General features: G+C 35.5%; 2 protein-coding genes across 16 annotated transcripts in view; one reads left to right on the top strand and one right to left on the bottom strand.

Moving 5' to 3' along the window:
* LOC119779645 (transcription termination factor 1, mitochondrial) lies at positions 1 to 8,096 on the bottom strand. Of its 3 annotated transcripts, none has more exons than XM_038279374.1 (2): positions 7,951 to 8,096; positions 1 to 1,346 (listed from the first exon to the last, which is right to left on the bottom strand). In XM_038279374.1, exon 2 carries the CDS (start codon positions 1,321 to 1,323, stop codon positions 175 to 177), a length of 1,149 nt encoding a protein of 382 aa, XP_038135302.1. In that variant the 5' UTR covers positions 1,324 to 1,346; positions 7,951 to 8,096; the 3' UTR covers positions 1 to 174. The 3 variants fall into 3 exon arrangements, with proteins under 3 accessions (XP_038135302.1, XP_038135303.1, XP_038135301.1); XM_038279375.1 differs by having other exon boundaries at positions 7,956 to 8,096; XM_038279373.1 differs by lacking the exon at positions 7,951 to 8,096 and adding an exon at positions 1,959 to 2,041.
* The window catches only part of akap9 (A kinase (PRKA) anchor protein 9), an 86,729-nt gene continuing 73,769 nt past the window's right edge, over positions 7,986 to 20,945 (top strand). For all 13 annotated transcript variants that reach the window (XM_038279365.1, XM_038279359.1, XM_038279366.1 and 10 more), the window contains exons 1-3: positions 7,986 to 8,098; positions 9,592 to 9,739; positions 19,978 to 20,262. In XM_038279365.1, the coding sequence (XP_038135293.1) occupies positions 9,692 to 9,739; positions 19,978 to 20,262 (333 nt within the window). In that variant the 5' untranslated portion in view covers positions 7,986 to 8,098; positions 9,592 to 9,691. The remainder of the gene's footprint in view (positions 8,099 to 9,591; positions 9,740 to 19,977; positions 20,263 to 20,945) is intronic.

Raw genomic sequence — 20,945 nt, 5'->3', positions numbered from 1 at the left:
AAAAAATATTAATTCAGTTTTTTTTTTTTTTTACAAATAAAATACACTGAAATCATTGAATTCTCCAAAATTTCTAATTATGCTACTGCAATGAATTAAGAATGAGTCATAACCAGGTATACAAAGGAAGGCTTCATCCAGAAATATTTTTCAACAAAGTAAAAACTGCTGCATTCAATCCTCAGGCAAGGATGAAAGTTTTTCTATTTTTGCCACAAAGCGCTTCTTGCTAGTGTCCAGGATATGGATCCCGTTTTTCTCAAAATCATATCCAACCCTCTGCAGCTCTTTCAGTCGCTCTGTAATGTTCTGTGTGCTGTAATCCAGGACTTTGGGCTTCTCCAAGATTTGCTTTATTGTTATGCCTGCTTTAAGGAGGCAGTCCAGTTTGGGGTTCAGAGTGGACGGCCCAATGTAGAGAATCATGGGATAGTTTATTATCAGTTTCTTTATGTCATTTTTCTTACAGCCCAGTGAAGACATCTTCTGCTCAAGGTTGTTCACGTTTTTCTTCAGATACTCATTAGAGAGGTCCAAAATGTCTGCCCCTTGGCCCTGAAGCAGGGCAAGAAGTTCTGCATCACTTAATTTAAGCGAAGTCTTCAGATTATCAATGTTGGTTTTTACTCTTTTAGTACTTCTGATGAGGATATAGAGGTTTTTAGATATTACACTTTTAGCAAACTGTTCTGGATTCTTTCCACCCAGCTCCAGACAGATGTCCTCTAGAAGCTCCACCATCTGCTTGTTGAGCTCCAGGCTGTTGGAGAAAGTCCGAGGTGCTGTGGTCAGCAGCCGATGAAGGTCTTTGGAGTTTAATCCCAGCGAGATCAAAAAATCGATGTTCTTTTTCAGGTTCTCGTTGTCACTAGAACGGAAGAAAGACTCTGGCGAGCGGTCAAGGATGTTCACAATCTCAGCGTCCGTGTTAAAAACGTTCCTCCACAGCTGCCAGCGCTGCTCCAAGTGATCAGCAGAACGGGTTATGGCGCGGGGATAACGGGACACGATGCTGGCGATTACGTTGCGGCTGGCACCTTTTCCTTGCAGGAACTGGGCAAGACCCAACTCGTTGGTGAAGGTCTTACGAAGCACGCCAGGCTGACGTTGACGGGCCATTTTTACATCCACTCCCAGGAGATTTAGGTTCTCGAGCAGAGATTTGTTCTCTGTGTTAGACTGCAGCTGTTGTCCATTGCTGTTACTATATTGCCGCCAGGAGAGGTGGGTTAAGGTCAGCTGTAGAGGAGCAAGCCTAAAGCTCTGACAAATGACTGAATGACGAACACTAATAAGGGTTCTTAGCCCAGAAACAGCTGCCATTTTTCCTAAGGAAGACTGGAGATCTGTTGAAGAAAAAAAAAAATAACAAAGATATATTATCCCATTTATTTTTCTATAAATTAAAAAAAGAACTTAGTAAAGACTAGTAAGTTGTGAGAAAAGAACATTTTGACCGAATCATCAAATTTAATTCTCACTGATTCACAACCAACCTATTAAAGTCCATTCTTTTCAATTTACCTGGATCTTACATAATTATGTATACAAGAATAATTGATTGCAACATGTACTTTACAAGTATTTTCCACCCATTACATCATTATTTTTCCACATTAATACACATAACCTCAAACTGAATTTAAAATATTACAAATGACTAATTAAAAAAAGATTTCCCAGAGAATTAAAACTGTTCTAAGAAAACAAATCTCAAAATTGATAAGACAAATCAAGCAAGGGAATTATTCATTCAGATTTCCAGCTAAGAGGATCATAGTAACCGGTGGAGTTAAAAGTTCAACTGAAACCAAAACTGTAGGTTTATTATTAGCACGACTTTCTTTAGCCGCTTGCCTATTTAAACCCTAAAGATTATGTAAAATGTTCGATTTAAAAATTACATAATAAATAAATAAAAGCGAAGTTTTTATTGTTAAAATCCATAACAAACATACCATATTTTGTTTTGTTATTTTTCCGAGTACGCTCAATTTACTTTTGCTTTTGAACAGCAAAGCGGAAGGGAAAACTTGTAGGATCACGCGAGATTTTGAATTTTAAAGGCAATCGTCAGAACTATGCCGCCTAGCGTCTTGGAGCTCTAAGTTCATTTTTTTTCTGCCAGCAGGTGGCAGCAAGTGATTTTTAATTTAGAGACGCACAACTGCTCAAGGCAAATGTGATAATTGGACAAAGGGAGGAACAACAAAAAATAAATAAATTCAATAAAATAAAACATCCCAACAAGATGGGGCTAACTGTGAAAGGGAATCATTTGTTTCTTTAGACAAAAGGCTTAAATCAATATTACTTTAACATTTACAATTGTTCACATCTCTATTATAACTCAGATCGTAACTGTTAACATTCAGTTTTAAGATTTATATGATGACAAGATCATTAACCAACTTCAGTTCATATCCAACTATTTCAAAAAGACTAAGTCCACACAAACAATATTTATTCATTAAAAATAAACGGAGAGGAAATTGTATGTTGTACACCATTCTTACTTTTATATATTTGTAAGAAGCAAAATGAGACTAAGGGCCTCCCAAAAAGCTTGATTAATACAAAAAATAAAAAAACAACAACGGTATTATTAGGTAAAGATTTTTTAAAATACATATTAGTAATTATCTATGTGTTCAGTGATAGTAAATCATCTAAAGGCTCTGCAATGATACCATGATTGTCCTGAGGCCTCATTAAACTACAAAGAGAACCTTCCCAAAGCACAAAGGATACACTCATTTGGTGAAGAGAGAGATAACAATTAAAGCCCAACTAAACAGTTAAAGCATTAAACCACAAACATATGTTTAGCAAAGACTCTGAAAAATAACCCTTTAGTCATCAAGACAACTACCGCATAAAGTCCTCTCTATATTAAAGAGTTCTGATCACTTTATACACTTTGTATACACTCCGTGACACGTGAGATGTGTTGTGAATTGGCACTATATAAATAAACTGAACTGAATTGAATAGTGACTTTAGGAATGGCATGCTAAATCACATGTCTGCAAATCAAACGCTCTGTAGTGATGCTCTAAAGAGCATTGGGTCTGTTGATGTCATGTGGAGCTATCAATAAAGGTTATTAGGTTATAGATTTCAAAGATTATTTTCCATTTTGTTTTTATCTAAATTTAATTGAATAACAAGTTTTTAAAAATTAAATTTTTCTGAAAACCCGGGTACTCATACTTACTATCTTATTATAGTTATATTACCAATCTTTGCCACTTTTTCTGTGCTATTTATAAATCAACCTAAAATCTCTCTCCCAGTCTATTTTTTGAAACCCCATCATATGCATAAAAGCCAGTTTGTAACATTAATCTGAATTTTCAATGCACATCTTTCTGCTACATATTTCTTAATACACATTTTGAGATTTTTTTTTTATATTACATCATACTGTGATCCCAGACAAGGGAAAATAAAGCCATCATATTTGATATAACTAGCTCAGTTCATTTTAGCCACACGACGAAGCTTTGTGTTGAAGCCTGCAACTGAAAAACCTATTGACTGGACTGCCTCTCTTACTGATGAGTCCCAGCACTTATGAATATTTTACAGCTGAGTAAGAGATAGCCTTATCATGCTTTCACTCTGCTGCTCTGATGCTAAACCACTGTTTCAGTCGCAGTCTCCTCTGCAAAGCCAAAATGGAAAAGTGTATTTTTTTTTTTTTTTTTGCTGTTGTGAGCAGCTCATACAATGTCCTTTATTTCTACAAATGTGATCAAAACCTGTTTCCCCTGGAAGTAAATATCAGTCCTGTTTATTAAATCCAGTTTTGATATAAAGCTGAAGCTTAGATAGCAGCTGTCTTCACATGTTCCGCTTCTCATTGAGAAAATAAAAGGGAGCCAAAACTAAAGCTATTTTCTTTTTTGTTCGCTGACATATATTGGATCTCGTCTTGTTTTTTCATTTAAACACAAATCTGTGGTTACCAAGGAGACAGAAAACTAATAGAAAAAAGGACGTTGTATATTTTTCTAATTTTCATGGAAAAGAGACAACATAAAGCAATTACACTGGTCTTTGCTCTAAGCTCCCACTTTGCTTATTTAATTCCAAAGCATTTTCCAAATACAGTTTTGATGGAAATCATTGTGAAAATTTTGCCTCATCCATGCTGTAAAAGTTCTGCTAAATCCCTGAAGAATTATTATTTTTTACTGTAAGGTTAATGGTAATTTCAAATATTCATAATTCATACACAGTTTTTAAGCTAGTTTATTAATTTGAATGCATTTAACTCTGCACGATCTTAGCGACGACTTTACTTATATATACACCATTTATGCCCCCAATAAGGACATAAAAAATATATTCTTTCTTTACATTTCACATTTACCAATGTTTATAAGAGGCTTTCACCAACATTCATAGTATCAAAATGCTCTGATCAATTGTAAGAGTGAAATTATTTTAGTTTGCCTGATACTAAATATTCCAAATATTGCTTTTTTATCAAGAACTTTTAATTTAATGCATTAAATGTCTCATAAAAGTAGTTTCCTTTGCACTGTACTTGAAAGCTGTTCTAAACCTTTACTATAAATAGTAAATAGCAAATACAATGAATTAGAAACTCTTCAATTGAATGTGATATAATACCGTATATGATAAAATTAAGATAAAATATCTAGGACTAAACACAGAGCCTTGTTGAACACCACAAGTAACCCTTAATAATAAAGCTTAAATAATTGATCTTGACATGATGTTACCAATTATTCAAGTAACATGTTGTTAATATTCCTCTGTTATTCATTTATTTTAATGTATCTCTTGCTTTTTAATTATCTCTCTTTGATAAATACTTTAAAAAGTTCCTAAAGTCAATAAATTCCCTTATTTAGTTTCTACATCTACAATTATATGCATTAGTGACACTGAGGTGGGTTGATTAGCTTGAAATCTACCCAGATAGTCAGTAAATAAACAATGTTTTTCTATTAACTATGCAAAAACAGCTTTTAAATGAAAAAACTAAAACAGCTGTCAGCTTGTAAAACCTGCTTTATTCTATGTAAGAATGTACAACTGTACAACTTAAGGAAGTACAACTGTAGGCGGAGCTTTGGCAATAGAGTTAAGTGTCAGGGTTTAACTTGAGATCTCAACCATGCAGCTGGTTGTTTATTCATCAAATAAAGTAAGATAAAATCTGCAAATTTGACACTGGACTTTATTTACATTAATTGTTTATTTCTTATTGCAGTAAGAGTTTCATTTTCTCAGAGTTCTTTTCCTTTTTTTTTAGCAAATATTAATTGGGTCATGCATGAATTTGTGGGCAGTGTTGTTTTTAACATAACATCATCTCCTTTCTTGATCTATTTGTTGTTATCCACTCTGCAAAGTTGCTTGGGTAACTGCAATACACAGTACACAACCAGAGAGAATGAATAATTGAGGAGGTGCCGAAACTTTCAGATGCTGGGGGTTTGTCATGAAACGCTGCTGCTCAAGCAGTAGGTGTTCCCAGGTGGGAGCACGTCAATAAAAAATGTCCAAAAGACGATGGGTGGAATTCAAGATCTGCCAGACTATAAGCTGTTCAGCGCCGGTCGGCCGAAGGCGCAGACCATCTTCTCCTGCTACCTCTTCAGCCGCTGCAGGTATGTTTCAAAACAGAATTAAGGAGCAGAAGTGAAATAAAGATGTGTAATCAAAGGTTATATTTTTAGGAGGCCATGGACTGAGTTTTCTCAAAATTGTATTCTTAATTTTAAATTTACTCACAAAAAAATTGGTCTTCTTGCAAGTTTGGAGACTGCAATGATATAAAGCATATAAATTAAATCAAAAGCAAATATGTGATATATTGTCCTACTGACTGGTATTAACCATCTTCTGGCTTGTCTCGACACTAAAGCAGTAAGAACTAATGTAGTCAAGGTCATTTATTTTGTTATGATTAAGTGCCCTGATGTTCTTAATGTAGAAAAACGGTGTATATTTTTTATATGCATCATTAGGTTACCTACTGCTCATATTAGCTAAGATAACCACCATGTAAAATGACATACTCTCAAGGGTTCCTATTAGTTCTTACATTTTAGCTGCATTTTCTATGTAGTTTGGAGTCTGTCTGAGAAAATTCTCATTGTCTTCTCCTTTATCACTCCCATCTGTTGTGGAAACTGAAGCTAATGTCTCATGTTACCCACAGCCTGTTGGGAAGGATGCTTCCTAGGAATGAGCTCAGTGTTGTTTATTGATATGTCTTTATCTGAAATGTGAGGTAATGGCTGAGTTGTCTATATCCAGCTTACAGAGAAAGCAACCAATGTCTGAAAAGAAAGCTCAACTGGGACAGCTCTGACAGCCTATCCTCCCATTACCATAGAAACCAGGCAGATTAAATTATTCTACAAATACTGCAGTCAAATTTGTAGCATCACAGACAGATATGTTTTTATTATTAAACTGCATTATTGTTAATTATGTGATTCATCACAGAATGATTAAATCCTGATATTATTAATGATAGCACAGTGTCATTGTTGCTTTTTCACTTTTTTTTCTCCAAACTAATTAGAACATGACAGTTGGTGAACAATTGGTGAGTTTTAAGAATTAACTGTTACCTCAGTGCATATTTACTTAAATGAGCCATATACACACCAATTATCTTTAATTTATATATATATATATATATATATATATATATATATATATATATATATATATATATATATATATATATATATATATATATATATATATATATATATATATATATATATATATATATATATAGATGTAGTTAGTCCAGATGAAAAGGAATAGCCTCCTTGATTTCTGCAGTTTTAACTTTTTGTAGTTCTTACATGTTTCAATTCATCAAACCCATTTAAATATTAACCCAGGTAAATAGAAAATTTGTTGGGTTTCTTTTCTCAAATTATGTTTTTATACTTTATTTCAAGATTTCAAAAGAAAAATCTATTTAGGCCTACCTATGTTGTAACTGTGTGATAAAACAACTGCTTCCATAACCTAAACAGTGGCTTATGCCTCTTTTGGAAATAGCAAATATTCCTTGTGAATTTTGCTTAGAACAAAGAAAGAAATGTGAAATACAACATTGATCACACTGTTAAGTATGTGGACAATATAAAATGCTTTAGAGCACAAAACACATTAAGCCTTTGAGATTCCAGGCCATTTTAATTAAGAATCTTAATTGGCCGAGTCAACAATCCCAAAATGTGGGTGTCATTTGGTCTTTCAACTCAAGAAGAAAGAAAAGAAGAAATACAAAATTGTATGAAATATTAACCCTCTTGGTCCTAAGAGTAAAATCCCATAGCAGCAAAACAGATCAGTGCAAACCAATAATCTGGAAGAATGGTCACACCCCTCCATATCTAAATGGTACGACCTTCCATATTATTGCAGAAGCCTAAGTACTATACTTTTAGCAAAATATTGCTGAACTATTAACAGCATTTTGTGAAATGCTGTATAAGCTGCAAACACTATAATGTACGGAAGAGGATTAGGGCAACTGAAAAAAAAAAGTTAACTGATTTTTAAATTTAATTTCAGTTTAACATGGGAAAAAAGTCAGAATTCTGACTTTTTTCTCAGAATTCTGACTTTTTTTCCATGTGAAACTGAAATAAAATTTAAAAATCAGTTAACTTTTTTTTCAGTGGCCCTAATCCTCTTCAGTAATAATGAGTGCAGGAAAGCTTCTTAAAAAAATGTGAAATGGCCCTTTAGTCTTGCCCTAATCAGATTACTAATCAGGTACATATTGAAATATTATTAGCCTCTAGCAGTGTGCACCCATATATGGATAAGATTGGACAGCCTCTTCATCAGAAGATGAGAACAGGTGCCAATCAGTTTGGGAAGCTTTAACGTTCACAAAAAACACAGTAAAAAAAATTATAAGACAAAACCACTTGCCATACTGGGCGTCCGGCAAATTTCCAATGGGCGTGGCTATGAATGCACCTACTCGACGTCATTTCAGTTGAGTCTCATGTTTACGTGGAAAATATGGCGGCGGACTACAACCAAGGGGATAGCTTGTGATTCCAAGCCAAGCCTTTAGGGAGGGTCGAGGATTGCATGTGGATGGTCGTTTGGTGCATGGCGCGTGTTTTGAAGCTGCTTATGGAGAAATGTCTTGGGCCGTGAGTAGTGAGGAAACAGGAAGCGATTCTTGTGGGATGGAAGAGGGAAATAGTGACAATGAAGGTTGGAAGATAGCAACATCAAAAAATGAGAAAAAGCGGAAAAAACAGAGATCAGTTCAAGGGGAATCTAGTTCAGAACAATCCAGTGATGATCATTCCATACATTCCACAGCACAACAGAATGAATTCAAAGTCATATTCAAAGTCGTTAATCAGGCAGACTCTTTTACAAATTGGAATCCGGTTCACTTAACAAAAACCATCAATAAACTTGTCGGAGAAGTCAAAGGTGCCAGAATTCTGTACAGTGGAGACCTGCTAATTAACTGCAGAGACAGCGCCCAGCAAGGCAAAGCAATACGTATCAACAAAATTGACGGGATAAGAGTTCAGTGCAGCTTAATGGAGAACAAAAAGATCAGCAGGGGAGTCATTGGAGGAGTTCCTCTAAAAATTTCTGAAAAAGAGATTCTGGAAAACATAAGCGGTGCAAAAGTAAAAGAAGTAAAACGGTTAAAAACAACAAGAAACGGAGAAAGATCTGACAGTTTATCTGTGCTAATTAAATTCGAAGTAGAGCAATTACCAAGCAAAGTATTCATCGGTTACATAAGCTATAATGTCAAAATCTACAATCCTCCACCATTGAGATGTTTCAAATGCCAAAAATTCGGTCACATTGCAGCAGTTTGTAAAGGGAAACAGAGGTGTGGAAGGTGTGCAGGAGAACATGAGTACGGAAAATGTGGAAAAGAAGCTAAAATAAAATGCTGTAATTGTGGTGGAGAACATACTGCTGCCTATCGCGGCTGTGAAGCAAGCAAAAGGTCTGAGGAAATTAAAAAAATGAAATTTGAGCTCGGAATAACCTACGCTGAAGCTGCAAAAAGGATCCCATCTCAGTCAGAAAAACCCAAACCTACAGTTCAACACACGGCAAATTCCAAACCTCTAGAGAAATCTCTAAAAATTGATGAAGACTCACTTATTGTTAAAAAGACAAATTTTGTTCTTTTCATGGTAGAAGTGATTAATTGTACTGCACAGACAACAACAAAAACGGAAAAAATCAAAATAATAGTGAAGGCTGCAGAAAAATATCTGGACATTAAAGATTTGAACTGGGAGATGGTTGGAAGTATGATGGGAGGACCGATGGGACCATCAGAAACTGTCAGAGTTAAGATGACCTAGAGTAAATTAAAATTATATGGGCAAATGTGATTTAGTATTATGTTGGTTTAAGTTACACAGGTTTTTTTTTTTTTTTTTTTTTGGGGGGGGGGGGGGGGGGGTGAATCGTTTCCTGTTTTCTTGCTTTACTCCATATCAGTTGGTGGCGGTAATGCACAATTCACAAGTCTGCCAACCGCCATAAAATCCCATAAGAAGAAGAAGAAGCCTTTAGGGAGACAGTCAGCTTTTCGCTACGAGACTTCGCTGTCGGCTGGAATATTTCTTATGAATGAAGCAGTTTTCTTCTTGTTTCAGCCACGGAGACAGCAGGAATGGAGGACGAGGAGAGACAGAAGAAGCTAGAGGCCGGCAAAGCTAAGGTGGGATTTAAAAGTCCTGAACACGTCTTACTGCTCCAAAGTTCTCCAAATTGTTCTGGACGGACTTGTCTTTCCGTGGTTCTGTTCGTCAGCTGTTTTGACCCCCCTCCTCTTCTTCATACCACCTTCTCAGCTGTCATGCGCCCTGCTCTGTCTGACAGCTGAGAGGGAGGAAGGAGGGGGTTAGCTGCTGCTACTGCTAGCCAAGGCTGCCTTTGTCATGCCTCATACCTGACATTTTTTATTTATTAAATGCTTTCTGTTTCTTTTCTTTAATTGAACAAGTTACACTGTTAAATAATTAGTTTACCCTTTGCATCGTTCTTTAAGGCTTATAAAAGGCTTCTGATGAGCCAGTCACATGCTGGTGTAACAGGATTTACAGGGTATATCCCTCCTGGTTAGATGAAGCCTTGTTTTACCTGCCAGAAATGCCCTGCATGGTTTAACTAACAGAAATATGCATGGGAGGCTCTCTATGGTGTTTAGTGTAGCCCATTGAATAAAACATTACAAAGAGCAGAAAAATAATTGTTTGTTTCTTAAACTGGATGGGTTTGAATAGTATTTTTAAAACTTCTTTTAATAAAAAAAAAATGACAGCAGCTGAAGAAATCCCAGGCTATGATGTTTAAAATACTAATCCTCATGTATCATGTTTGTCAAAATATCTCCATAAAGGCTGAATCAGATCTCTTAAGACCAGCAAGACTGGTAGATCAGTTGATACTAAATGAACAATTTGATCCAGCTATATTACACATTTACTAATGATAGAAATGATATTACACAGAAGCATCAAATACAGCCATGTTATCACAGAGTTGGGTCTCAGTTCCTCTAGTGTGAAAACAAAGCTGTGATTGTTGTGTCTAGGTCTTGATAAAACTTGTAGCTGCCCACTGAAGGTCAGCTGGCTTCAACTAGGCTGTAACACTTTTATTAAGGTGGTACATTTTATTAAGGTGATACTTTTTTTAAAGGTATGAGAAGCTTGTCTTGTTTAATCCCACCAGAAGCGGTTTGTTTGAGCAGCAGAGAAGACAAGCAGAAATAAAAAAGTACTGACCGGATAGCAGCTAATAGCAGCTCATTCTACTTGAGGCTCTTGTTGACAGCAGAACTTCAAAAGGGTATATTATTCTGCAAAATGCACTGAGAAACAAACTTCATTGTTGTTTTTCTTTTCTTTCTTTTTTTTCTTTTTTTTTTGCCTCGGTTTAACTATCAGAGTCAAAATAACAATAAACAATTAGGATGGTAATCATTATTGAATTTGGTTTTATTATTTTAGCTATATATTATATATATATATTATTTTAGCTATTATAGGAATTATTTGTATTTTTTGTTTTGAATACCATCAGTTGGATCATGTTGAGCATTTGAAACGTGCAAATTAGTGTGAAACGCTGGTGGCTTTCTTCAAGGCAAAAATATGTGGACAATCTGAGTGTCGAGATGCTGGGAAATCTGGCGCTGTGCATGATAAGGAAATTATAGTAAATTTTGTCAGAAAGACTTATACATCTTCAATGTGGTTTGAGCATCCAAGAGTTGTTATTTTATTTAATATTTGAGCTTTTAAATGAACTGAATTTATAGAGAAAATCTCCTTGGTTTTCCATCTTGTTTTTTTTTTTGTTATGAAAGGCCCCTTGGTTCTGTAGGCTAGTCTGCAGTGCCTGTATTTTTTATTTTATTTTTTATTTTTTTCCTCAGTGCTATGTCACCATGTCCTCACATGCACTAAAGAAATCACGGGGGTATTTTTTTTTTGGTGTGGTTGTTAGATCAGACCTTGCAGGGTTAGATAAAAGTGTGATAAAGCTGCTTCAATTCTAAAATTATGGAAATTCCTTCTTTGAAATTGAAGTAAACAACGCATCTGCTTCTTTGTCTCGAAACTCATGCAGGAATATATCTGAATGTGAATTTGAAGATAAAACTTACGCTCTTGCTTTTCTCTCTTTAACAATTGAATTAGGCAATTATGAATGTTTTGAATCAAGCAAACGATGAGAATTTGTTGAGTCACTCCAGACAAGAGGAAACTGGAAATTGTGGGCTGCTGTTGCCATAGAGTTGTTCAAGGTTGGAAGAATGCTGTGTTATCTTTTGTTTCACTTCAGAACTAAACATATTGACAAGTATTATGCCATTATGGTGATATATGAGCTGGGTTTATTTCCTTAATATCTGTGAAAAATAAGCTTTTAACGTCATTTGCTTTAGTATCTTTGTTCTTTTATTAATAAAGATCCTTTATGATCAGTTCAAACATCCATTCAATGATCCCATTAAATAACCACATTAAAATTGAAGGTAAGACCTTCATAAGACTAAGGTCATTTTGGTCGATCATCTTTACTTTGCAATAATCTTTCTTAGGCTTCCAGTTGGCCTAAAAGGTCAATTTCTCTGTCCGGTACTCTTGCTGCTTTTAGGACAGCTGATCTTCTTAACTTAGGCCCTAATCAGTCAGCTGGATGCATCCTGCCTGTCTCTGTGTAACAACCAGACTATAACTGGCACAGATTACGTAGCCGATTAATTGGCTCAGTTGACTCTTTTACTTTTATGATTTAGTGGCACAATTTCAAAATACTTAAACCTATGTTCAGCCATTCTGTGTTGCTTCAAATGGTATTGATCAGAAAGAACTCAGATGCTATGTACTTACTTTAGTTAACCTACAGCGTCTGATAGTTTTCAAATCATGATGGCCTCAGGTAGTGAATCATTGTGAAGAAGAAATAATGCATGTCCCAAAACACAGCTTTCCATGATCAAACATGGTGGTGGCAGCACTATGCTATGGGAATGTTTTTTTTTCTGAGCATGATGGGGAATACAGGAAAACCTAGAACAAAAATGTTAGATGGTGAAAAGACTTAAAACTGGTAAAAATACTGCAATCAAAGCTATAATGGTTTAAATGAAATTAATGTTTTCTAATGGCCTAATTAAAATCAGGACACAAAAACAACTGATTTTAGATTTTTATTTGGAGACAGTTTACATCTGATTTGACTGAATTTGATCAACTTTTATGTTTAGTTTTCTTAAAAACAGGGACAGGAACCAGTCGGTAAATGTGCCATTAGAAATATGTCCAGAACGCTCAGAGTTGTGACAACAAAAGATCTTTCTGTAATGTACTGAGTAAGCAGGATGATTACACAGATAGGATAAATATATAGCAAAAAAAAAAGAAAAAACAAATGTTAAAAAAAAAGGCTCTAATTTTCTCCCACACTACAAATCTGCACTTTTTTTTGATGGTCTATCACTTAATCACCAGAAGATGCATCACAGTTCTGAAAAGTGGCAAATTATGGAAAGTTTTAAGGGGGTATGAAGAGGATTTTATGGGAGCAGGACCCGGTTAGTGATAAAACATAAATTTTCAGCTGAAACATTTCAAAATTACCAGTTTTCTTTCTCATATAAAAAGTCTCAGTGAGTCCAGGTGAGGATGCAGAGGAATCCTCCTGTACATTTCCAATGTTTTAACATGTTGGTCATGAACTTTAGAGGGCCAAAACACAGCGCCTGTTTTCCTAGCTTGCTTTGTTAAAAATCTAAAAGCTTAAACAACTTTATTGAGGTCCGATCCAAGCAAGAGTATATGACTATGGTGTCGAGATCGACCAATACAAGATTTTTAAGGTTGATACTGATTATTTTGACATAATTATAACTGATTCCTGGTATGTGCTGCCGATATTTGTGGGCCAATGCTTGGAGAAGAAATGGCTTTTGCCTTTCTCCATTTATATAATAAAAAGTGACTTATTGACAACACATTTTAAACAGGTCTTAATTTAACCAAAAAAGAAACCTATTCTAACAGATTGAAAAAAACACTAACAATTTATATCAAATAGAGGGGGGTGGCAATGCATCTACTGCACATGATCACAAGGCAAACCTTTTACATCAAACCAAAATGTCGTCCAGCCGATTAAACAGCCAATCTCTACTAAGCGGCCTAGTCATGTACCATGACTGAAAAATGCAACTAAAAAACAATCAGCAGATAAACAATGTTAAGCTCTCTCTGCTGGCTGCTTATATTACCAAAAGCTAACTTGATAAATGGGCTATAATGGACATTATGTACCATAAACCTCTCCCTCACTTTAACTAAGGGCCCATGAATAAAATTGCTATGAAAAGTATCAGTAAGGCCAGCCTGGCAGCTTCTTCCTTCTGCTTATTTCAGTGAACTCTAACATTCATGTGGTTTTCTGAGTACTTCTCTTGTCTCATCCTATTTTGCATCCAATAGTTTGTTGAGCTTTATCCCTCTTGATCTCGGACCTGTGTTTCTTTTCTCTTTTCTCACCTCCATTGAATTTTGCTGATTTCAGCTTCATCGTTTCTCCTGCAGACTTAACATCTGTCTGTGGCTCTTACTTGTTTACTCATTGCACACATGTGCAACATCGTACCTTCAATCATAGGGTTTTGATATGGTAAATATTGGGGCAAATTGAGACTAATGGAATAAGGGGCTTCCCAAAAAGCTTAACTAAAAAACCTTAATTGATTATTGAACTAAATCCTGCCTTTAGTTGACTGAGCACTTAGAGCAGTTGTTATACCAAAATGTTAAAAACGTACATATAAACATTTAGCATTCAAGATAAAAAAAACTTTTTTGTCGGTCAAAAAAATAATCTTCTTTAAGGAACCTTTTTCTCTTTGATTATTAATCAAACAGATTAATCAATTAGCAAGATAGTCATTAGTTATACCCCTAATAAATATGCAAAAAGCACATTGTTTACTAAAATACAGAGCAAAAATAAAAGTGTAAGGTGAAGAAATAAAGTATAATACACCTACAAGGTGTAATAATATAAATCTAGGACCTTTGTATGGAATGCGAGTGAGCTAGTCGTGTAGAAATTCATAACATCATAGTATGTGACCTGTAGGGCTGGCTCCCTGTTGAGTGGATCATTGATCTTTCTAGTTTGGTTCCTTATGTGAAGACATTTCTGTATTTCTCTCTGTTTGTAGGAAAACTTCTTTAGCTGCAGCCTCGATCAGATTTGTGCAGGTTATTTATCCCTCTTCTTCCCAGAGTCTTGGTACAATTCAATAAAAAAAAAAAAAAATTAAAACAATGCTTTTTTGCACACATATATTGCACAAAGCTGTATTTAAGGAGAATTGTTTTTCTGCTATTACCACTAATTCCTCATGTCAGTTTGGTTTTATTAGAGCAATTAGAGTTTATTACTCTGTGTTCCTGGGAATGTAGTTCATCATAGAAACACTTTATTAACAAAAGGTATAAGACAATATAGCCATATTGTTTCAGCACTAAACAAGTGTGAATGTCAGGCCAAATTGTTACTATAGGTTAGCATTTCCTCCCATTTTTATTCGTCTTATTTGTGCCGATGTGAAAACTTCTGCTGCACAGATGAGGAATCAGATGTGAAGAAGGTAGTTTATGTTTTTGTTGACAGGAAAATGCTGGTGAGGTTAAAGGCTTTCAGCACTGATATGTTGGTGGACTGAACATAGTGTGACCACCACATGACATACAGGCCCCATTGCTGTGCACTGAGTCAGGACTGCTGCAGAAGCACACAAAAATGCCAATAATGTCCTACACACTGCGTTGACAATTTGACTTAAATGTAATTGAGATTTAACTGACATGAAATTTATTTAGCAAAAAAACTATAACTGCTGTTATTATTTATAAAACCTGATGCATAATGTAAATATTGCTGTCAGCAAAGACTATTTCATTTTCTTTCTTAATGGCTGTTGAACCTAATACAGCAGAAATTAAAGCGTAAACGACCCATTTTAAGACATGTATAGATATATTTTTGTAAATGTATTGATAAAGAGTTTGAGTTCTTTTACACAATAAAAAAACAACCTGAAAATAATTTAATTTTGAAGATATAAAGGAAAATCTAGTTTATGTTCTTGCAATATCTAGTTTACTGTAGTTTACTCTTTTTGTTTTTCAACCATTGAAAAAAGTTGATTTAATTGTGGATGTGTATTTGTGTGTGAAAACTTGAATGCTCTGTTCAAAACTCATTACTGTTAATGGAGCAGTCACTTTTCCTCATAAGAAAATGCAAATTTTAAAATCATTAGTTCGTATGGTTGCTTTCGCCATCGGTAAATAATTCAAAAAGGCCGCTCTTTATAACCATTGTTTTTTAGCCACTATGAGACTCCGATATGCAGGAAAGACCTATACATGCTTTCAGACAGCAGATGGTGATACACCTACGTAGTTTCTGTTTACCCAGATGGTGGTGCAGCTATCAAGGCTTCAAGTCTCCATATGCTCTGCCAGCAGCCATGCCAAATAGGACAGCATGCAGTGCTAAGCAGCTCAGCAAAAGGCAAAACTCCGGGTGATTCCTGCTGGCAGCTTCGTTGCTCCTCATGTGTTACTCCTATCAAGTCAGAATCCAAGGTTGCTTCTTTCTTGTCATTTTGGCTCAGTAATGCTTCCGTGTTTTTAGGTTATAGAAAAATAAAGCTCCTGTTACAGTGCAGATAAGTAGGTATATGTGGATGAAGGCGGGTCACGTGAAGAGCTGCGGAGGCTCAGATCAGGAGCACTTTGAGCTTTTTAAGCTGTGAACAGTAGGTGGGAATATGACCACGTCTCCCACCATCAGCTCTGTTGGGTCAGCCTCTGACCTTTTTTTTACCGCATCATCAAACACTGCATGCTTTCACAGTGGTTTCAGCGGCTGCTGTGGGACTACAGAAATCACTTGTCTTAGTTTGAGTAGTCAAGTACATTTAGCTGAGAGTTTACTGATGGCTCAACATGTTAGCTGATGCTTTCAGGTTTTTATATTTCAGCTCATACTGAGACTACTAAGAGAATATTCAGGCTCTGGCCAGATAAAGCCACAGACCTTCCTTAATAAATCGAACTAATTTCGTGAGGTGAGGAATTTCTTGTCCTTTCAATGATTTTTTGACTTCAGTGTCCAGTTTTTTGGTAATATGAAGATAATGGATTAACATATTGATGTTGTGATTGTAAAGCTAATCGCCATGGTATATTAAAGTTGCCAAAACACCTGAGATGATACCCTAAAGTGGTTATATGTATTATTGAAGGACTAAGTGAATGATATTCTATTCATCCTCATGTCTCACTCAGTCTTTTACTCCCTTTAGTAATTATGTTCTTGTTCAAGGTTAAATATAGTTAAACTAGGATTATGTGAGGACACAAGAGTGAAATCTCACTTTTCTTTCTCTTCACTGGCCTATAAAGCTTTTCTGCTCTTCTTTTTTTTTTTTTAGGTTTAATCAGCTGGTTTTGATTTATTAAATCATATCAAATTAGGGTTTGAACAGGTTTTAATCAACTACTGCAAATGCTGATCATTTAAACATAGTTTTGAATTCAACACAAAAAATGAAGGATAAATTCAACCAGAGATTTCATGTATCAGAATTAAATGTTCTTAACTTCTGATTTATACCAAACTCGTAGCACAGTGCTTCTCGATAAGTTTACAGATCAACAGAAGCAGTAATATATTTAAGAACTGGACAAACAATCTGATTCTTCTGCATATGACTCTCCAAACATCAGCCAGAGAACATTTTGGTTATTTGGTTTCAACCAGGTAAAAGTAAAAACAGCCTTTCAAAGTTTTGTTGTCAGTTCAAAATGTTAAAATCATTTATATAAAATCATTTTTTAAGCTATTTTCCATATCTCCAGCTATTTTCTCTTACCCATAACTACTATGACACCTTACTGTCAGTGACCTACTATGAAATCCCAAGAGTTTAGCATGAAAAAATGGTTTTCTTTGCAAATTATTTTTTAAAGCTGCAATTTTCATTCATGACTTGTTCCCCATGAAGATTTTCCTTCTCATGAAAGCCAGTTTCAAATAATCAATTGCTGTTTTTTTTTTTGTTTTTTGTTCCTTACATTAATGGATTAGCTCGCTGTCACAATACTGTAAATATTTTTTGTATTTACTTCTATTTGTTCCATCCTAATAACAAAAACATATTTTTTTTTAGTAGCTGAAAGGAAAGAACCAGATGTTTTTTTTTTAAATATTAATTAGCCTAAAAATCTGCTCCCTGCATCTCGTTCTAACTTAAATTACCTTCAGGTTCCACATATTTTTTCAGTAGTGCAAGCCAATGCTGTCAATATAATTGGTAGATGTTGGTGCTTTGGTCGCCATTAACCATCTGTCCTCGAAAGAAGCAACAATAGCACTGGAGGTGCACCTGCCTCCAAAGGTGCATGTCTGCAGTCTGTCATGTGGAGCAGGGCCATTTTACAGACAGACGATTGGACATCCAGTCTGTCTGGGCACCTGCTGGCTGTGCTGCTCATGTTCTCATTTTCTAATGTTTAGCTCTAATGGTGGAAAACAGCCTTATGCCCTCCCAGACTGTGAAACCAGTATCATAATATCCCTGATGGCGATCCAAAGAAAGCAATCTGCTTTTTGAGAAACTGAGAAAAAAACAGGACAGACATAAGTTTAATTATATCATAATACCAATTATTTTTCCCCCAAGGACAGAAGCCTTAAAAGTTTTTGGTTATCTACTTTAAAACAACTATTGAAAGTTAATTATTGATCCATTTGGTTTTTTTTTTCAAATGATGTAAATGGATGATACTTGTATTTTATTACTAGATTATATAGGTCAGCCGGGCAAATCTAAGGTGGATAGGTTCTAGCTGGATGTCTGTCCTTACAGTAACAGGAGCAGCAGAGATGAAGCCGCCTTCATGTGGAAGGTTTTGCTTTAGCACATCTCTGGGAGGAAGTTTTCCAAAGCTGAATAAGGTCACTAACCTAGAGGCTTGATTAGCAGTAGGCAAAATAAACTGGTAACTGATATAAATTAGTGGTGCTGGTTCTTCCCTGGCAAAGCAGTCTGTAATATTGACATGGACAAAACATTCAGAGATGGCTTTCAAACATCCAGGGCTTTATCCCGAATTAGAAAGTCAAATTCAAATAATATATCTGCAGTTTTTTCTTGTCATATTATAAGGGCTTAAACAATTAATCGGACTAATTCTGGTTATTAAAGTAGGGCTGAAAGATTTTGCCAAAAATCAAAATTGTCATTATTTTTAACCAAAATTTCGATTGCGATTTTAGTTCTCACTAACCCCAAGCTTGTAGATATTTCACCCCAGGCTTTCAGTTTTTGAAAGCTTGTATGCCTTGAGTCCATTTTTACAGGACTTTCCTGTAACCATTGTGTGAAAAAGTGTTCACTTATATTTCCTTGCATTGATCTGCGTGCTAGCTCCAACTCTCTCTACATTTCTGTGTGGTAAAGGTGTGTGATTGGATTCATATATTGACCACTGATGATAGACTCAGCCCTTCAATGGTCGTTTTTTAAGAGCAATTTTTTTGTTTCCTTTTTAGAACTACAGGTTAAGACGCAGCCCATGATAAAAAATAGTTTTCAATGGTACACACAAACTCCTTCCAGCTGCAGCTGTTTACCCCAGTGCCACCGTGCAGCAGTAATTTATCTACTTAAACTTGAGACAGAAACAAAGGAATGGTCCAAACCTGTGACTAGCTGATTTTTTTTTTTTTTTTTTTTTTTTGTGGAAAAGTTTTAATTTCACATGGTTTAATATTGTAAAAAGACTTCTTTAAGAAACATTTTTCTATCAGGTTATAAATGGGGAACAGATATTTTCCCTCTTTAATAAATGTTTTAATGTTAACAGATGGTTGCGGGAATAAATTTCTTTATTCGCCAAATTTCAAAGCTTTTCAGTTTTCAAATCACGAGTGTGGTTTCATAGATAATTAGCACCCTGTTGTTTGAAAAAGCAATCCCTTTAGCCAGGATTAGCACCTGCTGCAGTAAGAGGCAGGTGTTAGGTCATATGGACACAGGGAAGGAGGACTTATTTGTAGCAGGAGAGGACGCCCATTTGGACCATAAAATGTTTCGATTAAATATCCCCAAACTTTATCGATTCAGAGTAAGTCTGCTTATTTTAATTCTCCCTTAGAGACATTTTATGGTAGATTCTCTGTGATTCTGAGCCAAACATACAGTATGGGTCAGATATGCTACTGAATAAAAGAGGGAAGTGTATGGGAAAAAAAGATTTGTTGAAATGCTGAGAAAATGTTTTACATTTCTTTCTTCTTTCATGTCCCTTCTGAATTTAACTCTGTATATCCTTCTTCTTCACCCCGCAGTTGGCTGAATACCGTCAGAGAAAAGCTCATGCGGACTCCCAGAAGAAACAGAAAAAGAAGAAGAAAAAGAAGCCGGTGGAGGATTCTGAGGGAGACTCGACGGGAAGGGTCGAGGTGGAGCCGGATCAGTCTGTGGGTGGAGAAAGAGAAAGGGAGGAGGTTGAGGGTGAAGGACTAGATGAATCACATCAAGGAAGGGAAGAAACACCCACCACAGAGTTTACCTTCACCAAGACGCTGAAGAGCGGAGAGACGGTCAGGCACGACCAGACTTATAAGATAGAGGTACACTATTTAATTTCATGAATTACTCAAAAAAACAAAAATAACAGTTATCTGCATAACTTTGAATGGCCAGCAGTGTATTCAAAAAAATTTAAAATATTGCTGTGTTGCCTTAAAAAGTATTCAAACCTCTTGCACTTTACATTACAACCAAACTTGGACAAGGTCAGTTTTATTTGTGTATCACATTTCCGACAGCTCTAAATGCAATACTGCTTTACAAGCAGCACGACTGAATGTAAAAAAAGAAAAGAAAAATCAAGCAAAAAAGCTAGTAGTTGTTATGTGCAGAACTGTGCAGGAATTTATTTAAAAATGTGTTTATGCAGAAAATCACTATTACTGTAGATATTCTCATGCTATGAGTATTGCAAAATACCATATCAACCATATTTACAGGAGGATTAATGGGTGCATGTGTTTATGTGAGCATGGAGGGTGTCAGGGGGGTGAGTGCAGCAGGGAGAAGCCAGTAAAGGGAAAAACCTTTGGCTTCTGACTAGGCGTGTTAATCACACCCATCATGGCGATTCAATTCAGTCTCGATTTCCTGACCCAACATTTCGATTATTTTCGATACTCAAGAATACACCATGATAAGCTTCGATTAATTGGTTCTTTTTTTTTTTCTTTTTCTTTTACCTTACAGGCTAGACAATGTTTCAAATTTGAAATAAATAAAT

Source organism: Cyprinodon tularosa, unplaced genomic scaffold, assembly GCF_016077235.1.
Source record: "Cyprinodon tularosa strain WSP-4 unplaced genomic scaffold, ASM1607723v1 ctg15, whole genome shotgun sequence".
In the NCBI taxonomy this organism is placed as follows: Eukaryota; Metazoa; Chordata; class Actinopteri; order Cyprinodontiformes; family Cyprinodontidae; genus Cyprinodon; species Cyprinodon tularosa.
This window is presented reverse-complemented; position numbering and strand designations above follow the sequence as displayed.